Raw genomic sequence first — 21,011 nt, 5'->3', positions numbered from 1 at the left:
AGAAAAACCTATCAAAATAGTATTGCAGTTAATCTGCAATATGGTATGTGAATGGGTAGATTAATTTTTGTGGATTTATTGCTAATCACTGTATATGTGAACGTATTTTAAGCAATGAGAAACAAACAATGAGCTCTTTTAGAATTGTGGAATGAACGCATAGAAATTTTCCGCTGAACTTAGTATTTGCTTAACTTATCTGTTTAACTTTTTTAAACGACTGCCAAAGGTAGATTTTTTAAGTTTTTCGAAGTATTTACTCACAGTTCTATACTAATTTGAATTAAATAGGTATGTAAGTAGATAGGTAGAAGTGGCCGCGACCAAAACAGGAATATATTTAGAAAATATAAGTCCATTGTAGTAACGCGGTTAGGTTTTAGTTTTCTTTCTCAATCCTCTAATGAATTTTATCAACATCATCAAGTACTTTAATTAAGTATTCGCCGCTTGAGTTATTATTAAAAATGGTGCCACTGTATACCAAAGTCTAAACAGTTCAGGACAGTTATAGTGGAGCTGAGAAATGGTTACTTCCTCCATATATTGTTCTTTCAGCTTCTGCAACAACTTTGGAAAGACATGACTATACCTTTCACTTCTCGTGGTGTTAGGCAACGCCCTGTTAAGGTTCTGACGACAGCAGAAGCTGCAAATGCTCGCTTTGCGATCGTTGGAAGTAATGCTTTATTCAAACACACAAATCGACGTGCCCGCTAATGGTGTAAAGAAACCCCTACCAATTTCAGTAGCAACCGATTTTGCTATATATATATAGCATACTTAAAGCTACTGATCCTATGCGGGCTGATTTACTGTCTCTGATCGCTTTGCTTTGCTTTACTCTGAAAGCTTCTATGGTAAAATGGTAGCTTTGAAGGGTGCCAGAATACTCGGCAAAGAACGAAGCTCCACAAGAAATTGAAATATCAAATTCCGACAAAGCGCTGTCAAAGAGAAGAAATAGAATGCAAGGCGTGTTTATTCAAAGAAGAGAGAAATATAAATAGAAATATGCGTATTAAAAAAACTTGAGATGCTAACCGACAGTAAAGAAGTCTTTAGATTTTAACAGGCATTTCAGTGGCTTACAAAAAGCTTCAGAACCTAAACAAATACAGTAGATCACACTAAAATTATGCAGGAAACCCCTTTCCATCAGAGTGGCATGACGTCACACTGGTGCAGTTGTGTGAAATAAATGGGCAAAGGCGAACAAGAAAGCAAATGGAAAGAAGAAATTACAGAAACAGCACAAAAAATGAATTACGATGTCACACCCACAGCGATGAGTCCCACCTTTATATTCTCGTGGGTGTACATCGTGGGTGGCAGTTATGAAATTCTCAGAGAAGAGTAAAACCTGAACTTACTATCCAATGCAAGTTCATAGAAGGTGACTTCAGTAGAGCAAAAACAACATTTAAATGTATTTTCTTTTTGCGATTTGGTGGTTTTAATGTCAACATTTCAATAAAAATGTAAACAAACAAACAAGGCAACAACAAAGAAATCGCGCACTTTGACATTCTAACCACTAAATCGCAAGAAAAAACAAAAAACAGGAGCTATGTATACTAAAGTCACCTCGTTCCCACGACAGTCCGTTATATGTCACACGAACGACTCGGATTTATATCCGGCCAAGGACTGTCACTCCAGCAGCATTCTTTGTACATGGATAGGGAATATTTATGCTGCTACAACAATAACAACTACTACTATTACTACGCTTACTACTAAAATCACCTTGTATGGATTCGACTTTCGACTACCCGACTATTATGAAATAAGAATAAAAATACCTGGGGAAGCTAAATAGTAAGACGAGGAGCTGGCAAATTACATGCATGCATTCACATAAAAGTGAATATAATGAGATAAATTAAGGCCTGTTAAATGAATTTCAAGTGTTCTGCCTACCTATGGCATCAACTACGACAATTGTATTTAAGCTTCTATCGAGTGTAACCACTTAAATTTGAAATTCATTTATAAATCTACATATAAAAAAATAACTTCAATTACAATTCGATCCAATACGTATGTATGAATCTGTGTACTTTGAATAAGACAACTTAAGTCGACTTAGCACATTTTTCTGTCAAGCAACAAATTTATGCTTTTTTCGAAATATAGGTTAAGTAACCATCTTAATAAAAATTTAATAAAATTTTGTTAAAAAAATGTGTTTTGTCAAAAAACAACAGATATATTACTTTGGTGAAAAATAAATCCATTATTTTCTAGATAGATGACAGTAGTGATCGATATCTCGTAAAGTATCGATCAAACAAATTGAAGTTAATGCTCGTTGTCAAGATGATATAATATTACACTAAAAAAGTCTTTTGCTGTTTTTTGTTTGTTCCATTTAGTTGTGAGTAACAGGGTGTTAACAATGGAAGTCAACAGAGAGAAAATTCGGTACATTTTACAGTCTTTCTTTGATAAAAGCGAAAATGCAAGGCGGGCCGCTGAAATTGTGAATGGTGTTTATGGTGTCAATACTGTAACATGCAATTTTGGTCTCGTCGATTCCGTTCAGACATTTTTGATGTTAAAAAAACTTTCGAAAATGTATAAAATCACAGGATTAATCGAAGTGGACCGGAATGTTAGTAGTCGTAGCTCAGGAGCTAAAGATGGATCACAAAACAGTTTTAAATCTTTTGCGTATTTACGCAAAAATAATGTATTTATTTTCCCCCAAACTAATATTTTTATGCAGCAATAAAATGTTGTAAAAATTTTGAAGGCGTTTGTAGAGCCTGATTATATATATATTATATATATATATATATATTGTATTTTTTTTTTTTAGAGCTTGATTAATAATCTAAAAAAGTGCAAGCTTCAAACTTTTGTATAGTTATGATGACAGTGCTGAGAGCTATTGTCTCACTTTTGACGCACCTAAGAGTCAATTTATTTAGTGCTGAACGAAAATTGCGATAAGAATGAAAAGATACTTGAAGATAAAATTAATACTGAATTAATTAGTTCGATTTGAATAAGTGTGTATAGTTGAATCACACCAGCACGAGTACATAAGTTGCTACTGATTTGAAGATATGTACGACTGAAGGACTTTTGTATTTTTAATTTATTTTTTCGTTGTCACCTAACTACCGTATGACTATAACATTGAATGTTTATCTCTACCAAAAAATTAATTATCGGTATGTAGAACAAAGGATGGACAAAGACAAAGTACGGTAATTCCATAATAATTTCACAAACTTCTAGCGAAGCATGTGATTTTCATTTCCTTTTCATGTATATATATTTTGCAAAACCTCACGCCAATCCATCAGACTTGCCTGTTGATAATGCCACCGTCAAATGTAAAAACCTATTCTAAGACTATACGGAATTTAAACAAATTTAAAGTGCAAGGTATGATTTCCCCCCATCGCCGCGCCTCTTTCGCCAATAGTGTGAACAATTTTATCAGGAATTAATTTGAAATTTTCGATGTGTCAATTTAATGAATTGACTTCCAGAACCTATTTGGTACCATAAATAAACACAAAAGCCCTGCCTTAACCCATCTGCACCTGCGTTGTTGTGCATTATGTAACAAATGTGTACATATGTGCGCGTATGCCTATTTATTTGTAAGCTTTTGTGCAATGTTGGAACGAAAGAGTATCTGCTTGTAGAGCTGTATACCTTGAGACAATCATCATTTATTTGGTTAGGCGGACGTAATCAGCAGCAGTAAACGTATAAGAAACTATAAATAATATTTTTAACAATCGCTTGTGCTAATTACATTAACAGTTATTTGTCATCGCTCAATTGAAATTGTCCGTTTCAAGTTCATACTTTCGCAATACTTTCAATTATATAACATTCACAAAAATTATTTTTCCATTTATGTATTTTTTTAAATATGCTTTTTTTACTGCATTTGGAGGAAAACAACTATTACCTTTTCCAATGTGTGCATACATATATATATTAATATACCTTTACATAGTATGAATGTATTGTATTTTTACTGTAGATAGTTTTCGAAATTTATATATTATATAGTCAATAAAACTCTTTTCGACGAAGGAGTAGTATTTATAAACGACTTCAAAATGAAGCTGAAAACTTATAAAGAATTTTATTTCAGTCGTAAAATAAGATAATTTTTATGAATTTTCTGGTTAGGGAACAAATCATTAACGAGCTTTTTGTGAGCGGTAGTTATTGAGGTGTGAATGCGGCATGAAAGTTCAGGTAACCAGCAGTGGCGAATCCCGAATTTTTAATGGTTAACCGTTAATTAGCCGCCGTATCCGAATGGGTTGGTGCGGAACTACCATTTGGAATTTACAGCGGAACGTAGGTTTGAATCTCGGAGAAACACCAAATTAAGTAAAACATTTTTCTAATAACGGTTGCCCCTCGGCAGGCAATGGCAAACCTCCGAGTGTATTTCTGCCATGAAAAAGCTCCTCATAAAAATTTCTGCCGTTCGGAGTCGGCTTGAAACTGTAGGTCCCTCCATTTGTGGAATAACATCAAGACGCACACCAAAAATAAGAGGAGGAGCTCGGCCAAACACCCAAAAAGGGTGTACGTGCCAATTATATATAATCATTAACGGTTATACACTATTTGTAGTTAACCGTTTATACTATGAAAGGCAAATAACACATGTGTAATGCATTTTTTTTATAGGGCCACGATTCTGAGGTCCAAAAGTATCACGGATGTGGCTTTTATGGTTTCTACTTCCACTATTCTCCCGGCCGCCGCAATCTAACAGCAGTCGTCCTTGGCAGGCAATGGCAAATAGCCGAGTGTGTTTCTGCCATGAAAAGGCTTCTTAAAAAAATTATTTGGCGTTCGAAGTCGGCTTAAAAATGTCGGTCCATCCATTTGTAGAAAATATCATGATGCACATCTAAAATAGGAGAGGAGCTCAGACAAACACCAATAAAGGGTGCACTTACATATCTTCTTCTTCGGCGCGATAACCGCTTACGCGTTTTTGGCCGAATTTAACAAAGTGCGTCAATTGTTTCTTTCTCGTTCTAACCGGCGTCAATTGGACATACCAAGTCAAGCCAAATCCTTCTCCAACTGATATTTTCAACGCAGAGGAGGCCTTCCTCTTCCTCTGCTACCACCAGCTGGTATCGCATTGAATACTTTCAGAGCCGGAGCGTTTGTATCCATACGGACGACATGACTCAGCCAGCATAGCCGCTGGATCTTTATTCGCGTTATGTCTACATTTCATAAAGCTCATACAGCTTATCGTTGCATCGCCAGTTCAAAAATCTTCCGCAGGATCTTTCTCCCAAACACTCCAAGCGTTGCTTTATCGGATGTTGTCATCGTCCACGCTTCTGCGCCATACGTTAGGCCGGCATGATGAGAGTCTTGTACAGTGTTAACGAGTGAATTTTGTAGACCTGGACTATAAATTAATATCTGCTATTTTTTCCATTCATTTTTCGGCATAAATGTAATTGTCAAGAAAAAAGGCAAAATTTTCGGAATGTAAATAAAAGTCTAAATTTATATGTAATTATTTCCAATTGTATTGGCGGTGCTTAAAATTAATCACTACAATTAAATTTTATCTTTTTCGAGCAATAATAATGTTTATTTATGATAATTTTTTCTCAAATGAAAACCTATTAACGTAATTTAAAGAAATTTGCAAATACAGTAAAATACATTTTGCAGCGTCGCAAAACAAAATTCATAAGAAAAAAACTAATTTTCGTTGAGATACAATAATGGTGAAAAGCAATTGTTGTTTATAGTTTTGTGTGAGCTTCAAAGTGGCAAACACTTAAACGTACATAAATTATCTGATGCCAATCTCTTAGAGCCTATAGCACTTCATATCTCCTTTCTCCTTAATACAGGGTGTAGGTTCAGCCAGACAAACTGGGAACCTTTAAATATCGCCGTCATAAACAGAGCACTCATGGTATTTGCAGTATCATGAATTAACTGAATACTAGCGGAAATATGTCTAATAAAATTATACAAATTTTCAATTTTCAAATCACCAGTATAAAGATCGAAACCGTAAAACCTCTTCCTGGGTTCATTATGGGATATCGCTCACGACCTCAAGAAAAAGAAGGTGGATGCATTAAGAAAGCCCACCGTCTACTTATAAAGTGCGTAGGACGGAAATAAGAGTACTACCAAACCCCATCAATCAATGAGAGTTACGTATCCAAAGAAATATTATATTCACTGAACTCGGCAGAGTGTTGGAATGGACTAAAATGATCCTACCGGATTCTCTGAGCAGTTAACAGCCAAACTGAGCTAAAATAAAAAAAATATTTCACTTCTTTTCTAATTATCCAAGCCCTGAAAAGGAACAATCTCTCAATAGTTCACAGACGAACAGGGCCAAAATAAAAAAAAAAAATTTACATCGTTCATATCAAGAAACATACAAAAAAAAGTCATTTAATTGAATTTGGAAATTATTGCGCAATAGTTTGTGTTGTGTTCAAAGTATTATTAAATATTTCAACTTAATAATTTTAATTTTTTTTTTTTGTGTCCAAAGAAATATTCGCTGAACTTATCAAAGTATGCGAATGGGCTAAAATGATTCTAACGGACTTCCAAGTCAACTATATAAGTCTAATACAACCTCCTAGCCGTTGACAGGTCCACTGCGCCGGCGCACATCTTTTATATCAAGACAAAAACAAAAAACATTGATTCATTGCTTTGAGTTGTTAAAATATCATTCATTTACTTTTGTTATTGCTGTCCTAACGAAACCTGCCTGGAATATAATGGAATCGAGGGCAGCCAGAACATTTTCTAAACATTATTGCCCATTGCACTTAACGCCAAGAGAGAACTTAAATTTAAATAAACAAAGCACAGGGCGACAGGTCAGATAGGGATTCATTACTCCTCTGTAAACTTATCAGATTCTTCTAAGAATCTAAGTAGTTTATCTGGGATCAGAGATTCCAGCCCTTTCTTTCTCAGCACACCCGATCCAAAAATATCCATTTAAGTCTCACAGAAGTTTGGCAGAAGCAATATTTTTTCTTTATTCCGCATCAAACCAGATGTACACAGTTACCGATGGTGCCTGTATATATTTATTCCCTCAACCCCATAGTGAAGCATAGGGCCACCTGTGGTGTCCACTTATCATCCTCATGGGTTAAGTCGCGTAATTAGTGCTATCAGGGCTCATAACTCACTCCTTCTCTGCCCGAGAAGGAATGTTGCTACCCTCCTGCCCGCCGTTTTCTGGAAACACTTGGTTGTCCTGCTGAAATCAGGACTGCACCAACGGTTCTCATGAGCTTTCTTAATGAAAAACTTGATGTACCAGTCTGTTCGGTTATGCTTAGCCCGGAAATTTGGTTCTCCGGTCCAATTAGGCTCTCCAATGCACCACTTCGTTGCCTTCTACACCACAGTCTCCCGGCAGCCACGCGGGCTCAAGCTCTTTCCATCTTGTAACGGAGTTTAGCCTCAACTTACATTCGTGGGCAATTTTTGAAGAGGTTCAAGCGGTTTATATCATATCATAAGAGTTGGAGCTGAAAATGGAACACCACCCCCCGTTCAGCTCATCTACGTTGATGGCCCTTCTACTTGTGAAATAACATAAGAACGCCTCTACAAATTGGCGAAGATTAATATGTGGCCTAAACACAAGGATGTATGTATGTATGCACCATTGCATTAATGTAAAATCCAATTCAAATATTGGCTATTCCATTGCAAATGTGCCAAAATAACATGTGACGGACGGTTGAAACGATTTTGTTATGCATCTTTGACCCATAAAACAATCAGAGATAATGAAATCGAAATAGCGTTTTATTATTGTAATAAAATGGAAAATTTTGAGCCGGATTGTCTGTATAAACAAATTAAGCAATTTAAATAAAATAAAAAAGACTTATCACAAATGTTTTGGAAAATTTTCTTCTGGATTGAGATTTAATTATTTTGCTACTTTAAAAAAGAACTTAAATAAATTGCCTTACTTGTCAATTTCTGATCTTAGTGAAAAAAAAAACAAAAAATATAAAAAAATGCACATTGGAGCGCCACTATACGTCTACCTAATAGTTACTTGTATATGTACACTTGCAAAAGTACTTTTGTATTATATGTAAGCATTAAAGTATGATGGCTAAGTATATAAGTAATATACATAGAAAATATTGCCATCTTTAAATCCAAATGAAGTTTACCATCTCTCAGGAACTCCGTTTCTAGATTAATTAGAAAAATACATGTGGGTCGTCAATCCTTGAATATATAAGTAAAATTTAAATAGTTAGTTAACCTCACGAAATTTGTTGGTGAGACAGCCATTTTACAGTCGAAGATCCGAAATATAAAGGGTTTTCCAATAACCGGTGTTATTTATCGTTATCGAGAGATGATTAATGATTTTTTATGACCAGAATTGGATGGTATTGATCTGGACAACGTTTATTTTCAACAAGACGGCGCTACGTGGCACACAAGCAACGAAACCATTGATCTTTTAAGGGAAAAGTTTCCGGACCGTGTTATCTCTCGAAGAGGTGATCACAATTGGCCACCGAGATCTTGTGATTGAACACCTTGTGACTTTTTTCTTTGCGGCCAACAGCCCAAGGTTGATTCAAGACCTCAAAGATGGAATTCGTGAGGCTATCGAGGACAGATGGCAGCCACTTTGTAATTCGGTTATGGAAAATTTCATGAAAAGTATATTGTCCTGTAAGCGTGGTCATGGTGGTCATTTGCCTGATGTTATTTTCCACTATTAACGGCATACCTTCCTCTTTATAATGAAATAAACATCCGATCATTTATATTAAAAAATAGCATTTTTGTTTGAATATGAAAATAAAACCTCTCATTAGATAACCCTATATACATATATATAAATATATATATAATAATTGGCGCGTAGACCCTTTTTGAGTGTTTGGCCGAACTCCTCCTCCTATTTGTGGTGTGCGTCTTGATGTTGTTCCACAAATGGTAGGACCTACAGTTTCAAGCCGACTCCGAACTGCAGATATTTTTAATGAGGGGCGACAGCTATTAGAAAAATGTTCTTCTTCATTTTGAAGATTCAAAACTACGTTCTCTCTGAATTCCGAATGGTAGTCACGCACGAACCCATTCGGCTACGGCGGCCGCCGAAGATCCCAAATACCACACCACAAATCATCTGCATGCATGCATAAAGGGTAGGCTGTCGACTATCAGCTTTTTTCCAAAGCAGAGAGTATCATTTGACAGAAACTCCACGGTTCGAAATGTGTCATCGTTCACTTAATAGCGTTCAAAAAAGTGAAAACTTACTTCTTGTGCCGCACAAACTGGGAGTTTATTGAAAAGAAGTTTGGGACAAGTCACATATTTGCGCTTTTTTTCAAAAATATTACTGAAAATGCCATTTCAGGGACGGAGTCATAGTTATCTACTTTTTGAAATGTCAAAATCCCTGAAATGTCAATGTCCCAGTGGCCATCTTGGAATTATAATTAGGCCCCATTAAGCTTTTTTTCGTTTGAGATCGATTGCGCGCCAGCTTAGGCAGCCTTTTTAAAGTAGTCATATTCCCCAACTAATCGGAAGTTTTAGTATTCCTAATAAAACAAAAAAAAGTTCTAAAATATCTATAGCATTTTTGAAAGGAAACCAGTCAATGGAGAAAGAGAAATTTTATAGCAAATGAAATTTTAGTTAAATAGCCTTGGAATTAAGGGATACTCTTGGCCTTTTGACAAAGAAACTCATTCATTACTAAATCTTGCTATTTCATTTTTTAATTGCTCCATCTTTCAAGGAGAATACGAATTCCTCTGAGGCAGAATTGAGTATCCAAAGAAATATTCGCTGAACTCAATTTCCTCCAAAGTGTCAACTATCTCATACAATCTCTCAGCAGTTAATGGGCGAACTGAGCAAAAAAAACCATTTCACATGCTTTATATCAGGAAAAAACAAACAAAATTTATTTGATAAAATTTTTTGAGTTGCTAGAATGTCATTGAGTTACTTTTGTTATGGCTGTCCTAACGAAACCTGCCTGGGAATGGAATATAATGAAATTGTGGACGACCGGATGACGGAAAAATGTTCAAGCACTCAAGGTTTATTGCCCATTGCACTTGTGGAGAGAGAAAGAGAATTTAAAAATCTAAGTTTTTCGACGATTAGGGAATCCAGCCACTTCTTTCTCAGTACATCCAACCCAAAAATGTACCATCTAAGTTTAACGAAAGTCGGGCAGAGAAAATGTTTTGTATTGTACTATACTCATCCTCCACATCAAATGTACACACTGCTTGCAAAAGTCTACATACATATGTACATATGTACATGTTTATATTTATGCTTGTCTTTTCGCATGTCTGTAAATTCAGACAATATGAAATTTAATTTTTAATTTAATATTTTTCTATTATCAATCACAGGTTTAATGAAAGGTTGAAAGAAAATTTCCAGACTAAATGCAATTAAACCATTCTTATCAGAATTGTTAATGTGCACACATACATACCTTCATGCATGTAAATTGATACATCTACATACGTATAAACGTTAGTTCTCAATATTTGGTTTGTTTCATAAACATGGATTTTTTTCGATTTTGAGAATTAACAGTTGGCCCTTATAGCTTACTTTAGAAGTAAACTGCTCGCAATTTTGTTTGTTTGCAACTGTTAGTTCAATGTATGTTTTAACATAGAATGTAAAAATGAGAAGATGTGCAATGTTTTTTGTTTAATCGACCTGCTCATACTTTAGTGGGATCGCCTCTCAACTATACGCGGCCTTGTAGATAGGTGAAATTTATCATACGTACATATACGTGTACAATAATCGAAAAGTGCATAAAATGTCTTAGATTCTATAATAATCTCGATATTTGTTATCTGCACAAATTCAACGATATTCTGTCCGTTCTTTAGCGAAATAAGTCATCGCCAGTGTGCAAAAAGGATTAAGAGCGTAAGCAAGTATCCTCACCCACTTACAAAAACAGGTAAAAGAGGCAAATCGGCTGAAATTGTTTTTTGGAAATTGAAATCGCCATTGAACAAAATATGAAACTAGACGTTTAGTGATAAAATCAATCGACATTTTTGCAATACTAGAGCTCAGTTGTAGGATATATGTGCGTTTTTAGCTTTTCACCAGCAAGTCTGGATTATTTTCAAAAGGACTACAAGGATCTGGTATCCAAGTATCCGAATTATTATAAATCCATAAAAGTATGTCATATATGTCGACATATAGGTATCGAATAAAAACATAATATGAGAGATATTTAAAATTGTTTTTCATTAAGAATTATTCTTTTTTAATCAGCTGCTAAAGCTTTCGGTAGGACAAAAAAATTTCAATGTCAGAAGAAAATTATGAGAACTTATTAAGAAAAATAATTTGCAGGTACCGAAAATAATTGTTATGTAAGATATTTTAAACAAAAAAAGCTTAATGCGAAAGCTGTGGGAGTTATAAATATATTAATTTCAAATTCAAAGTTATTATTAAAATGATAATCTTAAAATAAAAATGGTGAAAATAGTAAATTTTTATTTTTTATTTTTTTTTTTTTTATAACTTTTTTAAATTTCCTGTCACTTTTTTATTCTTTGATAAGATATAAAAATAAAATAATAATACGGCGGCCACCGTAACCGAAAGGGTTTGAGCATGACTATCATTCGAAGAACAAAATGAAGAACACACTTTTTTCTAATAGCGGTCGCTCCGTGGCAGGCAATGAATGGCAAGTCTTCGAGTGTATTTCTGTTATGAAAAAACTCCTTTTAAAAAAATAAAATATAAATAAAAAAGGCGTTCGGAGTCGGCTTAGAACTGTAGGTCCTTCAATTTGTGGAACAAAATCAAGAGACACGCTACAAATAGGAGGAGGAGCTCGGCCAAACACCTAATAGAAGTGTAACCGCCAATTATAATTTTTTTCTATTCATTCAAAAAAATTATATTCTTTTAATTTTATGATTACTATCAAAACGCCCTTAAAATAAATGTTCACAAATTCCCTTAAAGGTTACAATTAATATTGTTCGGCCACATTAAGTTTTAATGCGGCTGCTCTCTTGGCAAAAATATACATTTCTGTCATAAAAAGTCTAATTTTAATTTAAAAAGTGCTGCCCTTCGGAAGATGTCTTTGAAGTTAACGGGAAAAAAGTTTAATAATTCATACTGTGTGTATGCAATAATTTCTACACCATCATTATCTGCATAAAAAATATTTTATTAATCCTCCTTGATATTATAATGCCCAAAGGCAAGTTTTTGTTTACTTCTGCCGAAGCAATCGCCGTTGGTCATGAAAAATTATTATTTATAATACAATTAAAACTCTTCGATTTTGTTTCTCTAGAATATGAAAAACTAGACTTGGTTTTAATTCATTTACTAGTTGCTTACATTCATATATATATATATATATATATAATATATATATATTTATAATATCCATATTAATATTCTCGAACTTTTTTGCCTGCATATCTCATTAGTATGAACTGCTTAACTGTATTCCCATTTTTTATGTTTCCCATTAATATGTACGTATATAACACCTGTAAGACACCGCTTAAAATTATTGTAAAAGTTAATAGAAACGGAAGCAAAGGTTGCAGTCATTGCCGACTGCACGTTCAGTCACGAGAGACATTTACATAAATACATAGTTTACTTGTATGGACGCATGTGCTTGAATTCACATTAGGCTTGCTCGATTTTTTCTTGGCCGTCATGCGTTTAAAAAAAAAATAAATAAATAAAAAATAATTTCCATAAATCATACCTAATTTTTCAAAATAGAAACTCGATACATATTGCTATTACATATGGTCCTGAATGAAAAACAATAATTTATGGCACCGTCTTTAGATAATTTTTGGACTCGACATACCAGCATTGCATAGTAAGGGTACTCCATCGCTCAAAAGTAGTGAGTGAGTTTCTAACGACAAGGTAACATTTTTCGCTGCATCGGTATACTATTATCCAATCCAAAGCTGCATTTGGTGTTTAAAGTAAAGCGTCATGAATCGATTGTACCGAATCAGCAGGCGAATATCTTAATTAATAAAAAATATTTGTCAAGAGTGGCATGTATCATATTTCTAAAAAGCTTATTTTTTTAAATCCCATGAAAAATGCCATCAAAGGAATTTAATTTTAATTCAACTAATTTGAGATGAGACGAGAAATTACTAGGAAATTGGTTAAAAGGTTAGGCTACGTTAGATCAGATGGCCTGATCTTGTGAAGAGGTTACTCCGTGGTCTCAGAGGCCCCTTCTGATGCACAGAAGAAGGTTTAATAATGTCCGGTTCACTTGATTAGAGGCAATGATTTTTATGGAAGCAAATTATTATTAAAACAACCATATTTCATCTAGTAATCCAAAGTTTGCTGATAATTCAAGCAAAAGCTGTATTTTGCTCAAAAAAAAACATGCATCAAAATATTATTCCATTTGATTTACTGTTTCTCCGGACGTAGAAGACACAAAGGATTCATTTAATTAAATGAATTATAAAATAATACCTGTGAATAAAAATAGCCTTAAAGTAAAAGCATTTTGAAGCAGCGGCAGAATAAATAATTACGCAATATTGATATTTTTGCGAATGAGTTTGCCTGCTTTTCTTTTTTATTCCAAAAGGAATATTAATATACAAATAGGCTGCTTTTATGAAAAAAATTTTTAAATAATATTCTAAATAATATACATTTGAAAGTTTTCGAGTTTTTCATTTTCGAGTTTTTTTTTTTTGTAATAATTTAAATTTTCCCAATTTTGTGCACTAACATTTTTGAAATCCGGCTTACAACGGGTTCAAAAAAATAGGAGATCATAAAACTATATACATATGTACATACTTCGTTTCGGTGATCCTGATGTTCCTATTCCCTTGCAATTGCATTTTAAAGTTTATACCCTTTAAAAATTGTTACATTTCTCAGCCTGAAAGGAGGTGGTTGAAGTTTGGGGTTGTTCAATTTTTTAAGCCTCCGCTCCAATAAAGTTCTAGATAGATTACAAGCCATAAGTGGAGATGAGAGTTGCTCCGGTTGATTTTGAAAAATCTTTGTAGACTTTAATTTGTTATTTTCAAAAATCTTCTGTTCCTCGAAATTTTCAATATACAGAACCAGCTTACTTGCTGCTAAAATCAATTGTGTGAGTAACATATAACTTTTTCCCTATTCTATTCATGAAGTGAAAATAATTGATTTTGCAAGTTTGCAAAGTTTAAAAACATTATTCATACATACTTATACATACATGTATAAAATTATAATGGGAAAGTCCTATACTCCTAAAAATTTGCGCATCTTTGAAATTTTTTACTCACAAAATTATCTATCACAATCGATTCAGTTATGAGGGTTCTTTCCAACAAAATACCAATCTTCCTAATGTACATACATACAATACATTCATACATGCACTTGCACCTACATACATATGCATTTACAAAAACATTTGAACACAAGCCACAATCAATGTTCCGCCAAGTCGGGTTTATGCAATGATCGGCGTTTAATGCCATAGAAGTGAAATCGCCGGCACTGCAGCGTACATTATGCGTCAAACTGACTTTTTATGTACCTTACCTACAGAGCGAAAAATAATAATCACTTTGCACAATCGCACGCGACAAAGTGCGACATGTAAGATAACGTGCAAGTTTTTTTTTCTTTTTTTATAAGCTAGGTTCTAGTTGTTTGCCTTGTGAATATGATTTACTTTTATAATTGTATACAAATTCATTAATAGATCTGTTAAGTTCAGACTTACCATTTTCCGCTGTGTAACCCCAGTGTGAGCTCATTTTTCCTGTGTTTTGAGGGTGGAAATTTTTTATTTAAATGCCTTGAATACAATTCAAGTTGACACTTTCTCAAGCTGAGCAACAACAAAAACGAATCGACAATATCAACAACGTTTTACCGCAATAAATAATAATAATAAACGGCGTGAAATTGACTGATATTTTTTTCTTTTCGGATGAGCTGTTGTTTATTTGAGAGTAACCGCAAGTGAATTGATTTGGTATACGTCAGTTAGTGAGCTTTAAAGACGTGTTTGACTCTTATGAGTTGGTAGTACTTATGCACCGTGATCAATGGAAAGTAAGTAGAAGTAGAGAGTCGCGTATTGTTGAGCGGCGGAACACGACGATTGCTTAGACGTCTCACACGTTTGTCTGCCTAAAGAAGACTGTTCAGTGCTGAGGGCTGTCTGCTGTTTGCTGCTTGTTTGCACTGAAACTGAAATGAATTAAACTAAGCTAGCTAGCCAGTCAGCCAATCGGCTAGTCTGATAGTCAGATAGTCTGGCAATCGTTCGGCCGTTGAAATAGTGAACAATTTCAGAACGTTCAGGCATATGTATGTGCAAATGTATATATTCGTACGTACTATACTATGTTTATACATACATATAAATATTTATATATCTATTTTTTTTTTATATATACATACATACATATACAGGGGAAATGCGGGCGAATAACTGAATGACAAAATGCTTTTACCCTCTCTGAGCCTGAAATTAACATGATGCGCAACGCGCAGCAGCACAGACTTACTTATGTACATATTCCAAAACGCATTCGCGTTCGTTACATACTTGTACAGTAAAGATTGCTGAGAAAGTTCGGTGAAGGCAGCGAACGACATAAAGAGCAGCAGTTAAAAGTGTGCTTCTGCGTAGAGAATGTTGTGAACAATGTTGACGTTGATGTTAACGCTAACGCTGCTGAGCGCCATCGTAATTATACCATTTACGCATTGCATTATGGATACACAAGTATGGATACAGCCCTCAGTATCGAAATCAAACAATACTCGCCTTTCCGATGTCGATCAAATTGCTTGGCTTTAAAAGAGGCACCTATGAGTCGTCGGAATGTACAGAAGGAAAGGTTCGATCTTGTTTGGAAGTGAAAGAAGGCAATAAACTGCATCGGTTCGCTTTTTAAATAGAAGTGAAATGCTAATATCCCTATGCGCGTTCTCTTTCGCCTTTAGAGCAATAAGTACTCTATAAACATTTAGCAACAAAAGATTCTGACAACTCACGCCGCATTCATTAAAGGTGGTGGCGCTAGACCAATAACACTGCTCTGTACGTTTGATTGTCAAAGCAAAGTATTCAAAAAGTAGAAAACAAACAATGAATTCCCCTTGTTTCATTCTGAGCTGACAATCACATGGACACGGCGAAAGAAAAAAACCAATTCAGCTGATTTACCAACACCACCTTTAATAGATTTGCCTTGTTACCACTCGAATTAAATATTTTTCTGGGAAATAAGTTCGTAGCGTTTTTACCGAAGACTTTTATTTAAACAAAAAACCATAATTACGTCAATCATATCTTTCCCAGCAAGAGGAATAACTTCTTCCCACCTCTGGACCAATTTGTTGATGCCGTTCCGACAAAAATCGCCTGGTCTGGTGTCAAAGAAGCTTTTGAGCCATTTTTTAAGGACCTCTTTGTTATCGAAGGTAACGCCCTTTATATGGTTAGACAGGGAACGGAAAATATGATAATCGGTCGATGCAAGGTCCGGAGAATAGGGCGGATGCTGAATGATTTCCCATTCGAGCTCTTGGAGTGCGGCTTTGACGACTTGTGCAACATGAAGCCTGGCGTTCCCGTGAAGGAATATGGTTTGACCATGTCGATCAGGTATTTTCAGTCGAATGCACTCATTCACGCAATGTAGCTGGGCAGAGCACCTTGTTGACCGTGACATTCTTTTTGAGCATTTCCCAGTGCACCATGCCCTTCCAGTCCCACCAAACACATATCACCTGCTTTGGATGAAGAATCCGTCTTGATTATCAGCTTAGGCGTATCTCCTGGAGCCACCCACTCCTTTCATTGCTTCATATTGATGTATGATGATGCACCGTTTCTCATCTCCGGTGACGATTCAGTACAAAAAGCGCTGTTTATGACAGCGTCTTTGTCGATGGCGGGCGAGATGCTGAGATGCAATTTGAAGGCGACTTTCTTTGTTTTTTTCGTTAAGCTCGTGAGGTACCCAATCTCTCAATTTTTCGGTAAATCGTATTGAATGAATGTAATTTAGAATTGCTTTATGATCGCAGTTTATTTTTTCCGACAATTCACGACTGGTTTGGCGACCATTCACCTTCAAAAGTGATTTGAGACGTTCTTCATTAAATTAAAAAGGCCTTCCGCCGCAGGACGTGTCATCGTTTTGAACTTTACAAATCATTTCCGTGCTGTAGACTCGCCTATGACACTTCTCCATACACGTCGCAAATTTCCCGGGCGGATTCAGCTGCTTTTTGACCTCGATGAAAAGCAAAAAATAAAGAGGTATCGAAAATATTGATTTTACCTCCTTGGTATTTAATTTCTAAACCGCAATTTTAATAAAAAATAAATAACTCAGAAATACAAATTGAATAGTTCTTAGCAGCTTACAAATAGCCGCGCAACAAACAAAGTAATATTCTACTGGCAATAATAAAAAAAACTTAGTTAAATTTTAATTGAATTTGAAGTAACTTTTGGCGGTAAAATGGTGAGCGTCAAACTGGTGGGCATTCCGAAAGTTGTGGGCTCGATCGCAATCTTTTGTAGATAAAGGTTCGCTTATGTTAAGCTGAGGTAAATTATGATACTATGTATAATGCCCCGGAGTGAAACATTTTATTTATACATTATTATTATGCACACATAAGTACATATCACTAACATCTCCTAAGATTGATCGCGTCTTACCATGCAATGGAAAGAACATTCTTCTCAAGCTTCCGATTTGTCGTAGAAATTAAGGTCCACTTAACGAAATTGGAAAGCTCGGAGTAGGTTTGGCGGGGGTGGAATACACGATTTGTAAAAAATTTCATATCATTTCGCTTTATTTTCTTAACATTTCAACATGACATACCATTTTTTCTTTATTCAAACTCTGATTGGAAGGCAAGCATATTGGCTACTTCGTCTTGGACGCTATCTCGAATTCCGCCCGTCATCCGACCATCCGAGCACCTCAGTTTTCGATGGCAACCTCGTATTCACGCATTAATTTGTTCTTATCCGTTATTGCCGACATATCAGCGATCTGACAAAATTTTGTTTTTAAAATTTTTTTTGTGATCGAAAAATCATAGGAGTGTCAAATAGTTGCATTAATTTCCAATGCTGAGCTCACACGCGCGCTCAAAGTAATTATCTATTTTGAGATCTGATATAATTTTTTTCACTCTTTAAAGTGCATTTTTTAATTAAAAAAAGTTGTATGTTATGTTGAAATTGGCACTAGTTTATTCAAATCAAAAATATTTAAAGCATTGGCCTATGTATTTATACAACATTTCTATGTTTACTTAAAGTTCCCATCATTCAGTTTTAGTAAGGATGTAGGATGTAATGTACATATATAGAATTACTCGTGTATATAATACGAAAGGTACTTTGGTACTGAAGAAAATAGAGTTTATCAAATTTTACATTAATTTAATATAAAGCGAAAAAATCAATTCAAAAATTACATTAAAACAAATATAAAGCCTCCTAAATGTATGCTTTAATATTAGTACCGAATTAAAAAAACGTGCTTAGGTGCTTAGCGAATGGCGAATAAATGAAGCAACTGACATTAATAAAAATATTTTGTAGTAACACAAACATTGCTCATATATGTACGATGAATGATGATGGAGTGACAGTCCTTGGCCGGATATAAATCCGGGCCGATCCGGTAACGTAGCACTGACTGCCGTGGGAACATATGTTCTTTGGTAGCATTGGACGGTTCAACATTACCGGAACACCCGGATTTATATCGGGGGAAAAGATTCCCCATGCATGTGTAGAGAATGTTTATGTTGCTAAAACAAGAGCAGTTGCCAAAAATTACAATTCCTTGGAAGCTCTTAAGGAGCATTAGCAATGAAACTTGCGTAATATCAGAAAAGAGAGTTTGCAGCATTGAATATGACAGGTTTATGAGGTATGACGATACTTGCTCGATAACATTGTTGTTGCTTTCACACACAGAGTTTTCGTCAAACGAGCAAAGCCCAAAACATGGCCAGCAGAAAAGTGGTGAATCGAAGGCGTCTATTAATACAACGATGAATGTAAAGGATAAAGGCAAAGATAGAAATACAGATAAAGATACATAAAGATAAAGAAAATATTAAGATAAATTTAAATACTTAATATAGAGAAAAAGTGAGAGGGCAGATACAGATAAAAAACAAGATAGAAATAGAGGCAAAAATAGAAATTCTGAGATGAATAGAGATAAAGATAAGGAAGCAAAGATAAAGATATACTGAACACAAGTTTATATAGTTGCACTACAAGTTGGTGCCCGTAAGGGAAATTGAAAAGAGTTGTAAGGGCAAAGCAAATAATTTATGTTTTTAATTAACATTTTCTTCCTACTTAAATGTGCTTACTTTATAGAAATAGTTTTAATTAAAGCTTTGTTCATTCTTTGTTTTCATTTTGTTAGTTACCCATATCGTAGGACCCAATGGTCTAGAAATTTCAAAAATCGTTTTTTTTTATATTTTGAAAGTATAGTATTTTAAGAATATACTGTGAAATTTTCATGCGGAAATTCCCAATATTATAGTTTCTACAGGTCATTAACTAGGTAGAGAGCGGTCCGCGCGCTCCTGCACCTGAAACTTTAAACTCATTTATCTTGAAACGACTTTTTTCGGCCTGGTGTTGTCAAAAAATATGTTGTTCACAACATCAACGGCTACCGCCTGTAATAGAATTATATAATTATTTCATTTATTTCGTATTTTTTTATTAAAAAACTGAAAAACCCCGATTTTCAAAACCGCGCCATTTTACCAAATTTTCTATTCTAATTCTTTGGTTTTTGTGTTTCCGATAAATAGAAGAGCCAAAATGACAACACTGCCCAGGTCAAATTTTTCGGGAGGGTCAACTTCAGCGCCATTTTTTAAACCATTAAAATTAAAAAAAAGATTCATTCTTGTGTGTAAAGGAGGATAAATAAAACGCTTAAAAAATTAAATATCGTTTTTCATTTTTTTTATTAAAATAAATTCCTGAAAATACCCTACATTTTCGAGCCCTAGACCACCGGTACCCCTTAAATGATGTTAGTAGCGGGCCAGTAGTTTTTGAGTAATGCTCTTTCGAAAAAATGTTCTACTTTTTTATGCATATGAGTGAAGGGCTGTAGATATAATATATTTATATGTACATGTAGATGTATTTATCAAAATGTGTCGTGAGAAATGTACATACACTTTTTTTAAGGTATTAGGGGTAGTCGAGGCCCGAAAAACTGATGATTTTCAACAAATTTTTTTTGCTAGTTAATTGCTTTATTTTAAAAAAATAAAGCATAGCATTAATTCATCATATTTCGACTTGACTTTAGCAAAATTTCAAAAAAAATTAATAACTGTAAAAGTTATCGCTGTTTGTGTGTAGCCCGTTGCTCCAAAGGTCCCTTGCGGTGATCATCACAAGTCCTTGGAGATTCATCTAAAATCAATCGGACAAGAGAAATTAGTTTTATTAATATGTAGATAGCCTTGTGGCTGATCGAAGCGTTTTTTTAATAAACAATATGGCGGCCTCTGGAAATATTTTTCAGATATCCGAGAAAAAAACCGACAATTAATTGTTTAAAAAAGTGCTAAAAAATCTAATTTTTTGAAAATTTTGACTACCCCTAACCCCTTAAGAATTCTGAATATATTTCTTATAAATATGTACATACCCATACATATAATTACATATGCTATAAATATATACATTTTACCTTATATTTACAATAAAAACGTTATTGTAATGTATAAAATGTAAAAATGTGATACGTATCGTCGTTTTGAGAAGTTTAGAAAAACAGTTTTAACAAATTTTTGTATACATATGTATGTATGATAAATAAGTCTGTACACATGTATATGCTCATAATTCAAATCCTATATTATCTAAAATG

At 34.4% G+C, this 21,011-nt stretch overlaps 1 protein-coding gene across 1 annotated transcript in view; it reads right to left on the bottom strand.

Moving 5' to 3' along the window:
* The window catches only part of LOC129248360 (carbonic anhydrase), a 44,506-nt gene extending 29,223 nt beyond the window's left edge, over positions 1–15,283 (bottom strand). The window contains exon 1 of the mRNA XM_054887886.1: positions 14,822–15,283. Coding sequence (XP_054743861.1) covers positions 14,822–14,855 — 34 coding nt within the window. The 5' untranslated portion in view covers positions 14,856–15,283. The remainder of the gene's footprint in view (positions 1–14,821) is intronic.
* Positions 15,284–21,011: the final 5,728 nt, after the last annotated feature.

The sequence above is a fragment of the Anastrepha obliqua genome, chromosome 5 (assembly GCF_027943255.1).
Source record: "Anastrepha obliqua isolate idAnaObli1 chromosome 5, idAnaObli1_1.0, whole genome shotgun sequence".
Lineage (NCBI taxonomy): Eukaryota > Metazoa > Arthropoda > Insecta > Diptera > Tephritidae > Anastrepha > Anastrepha obliqua.
This window is presented reverse-complemented; position numbering and strand designations above follow the sequence as displayed.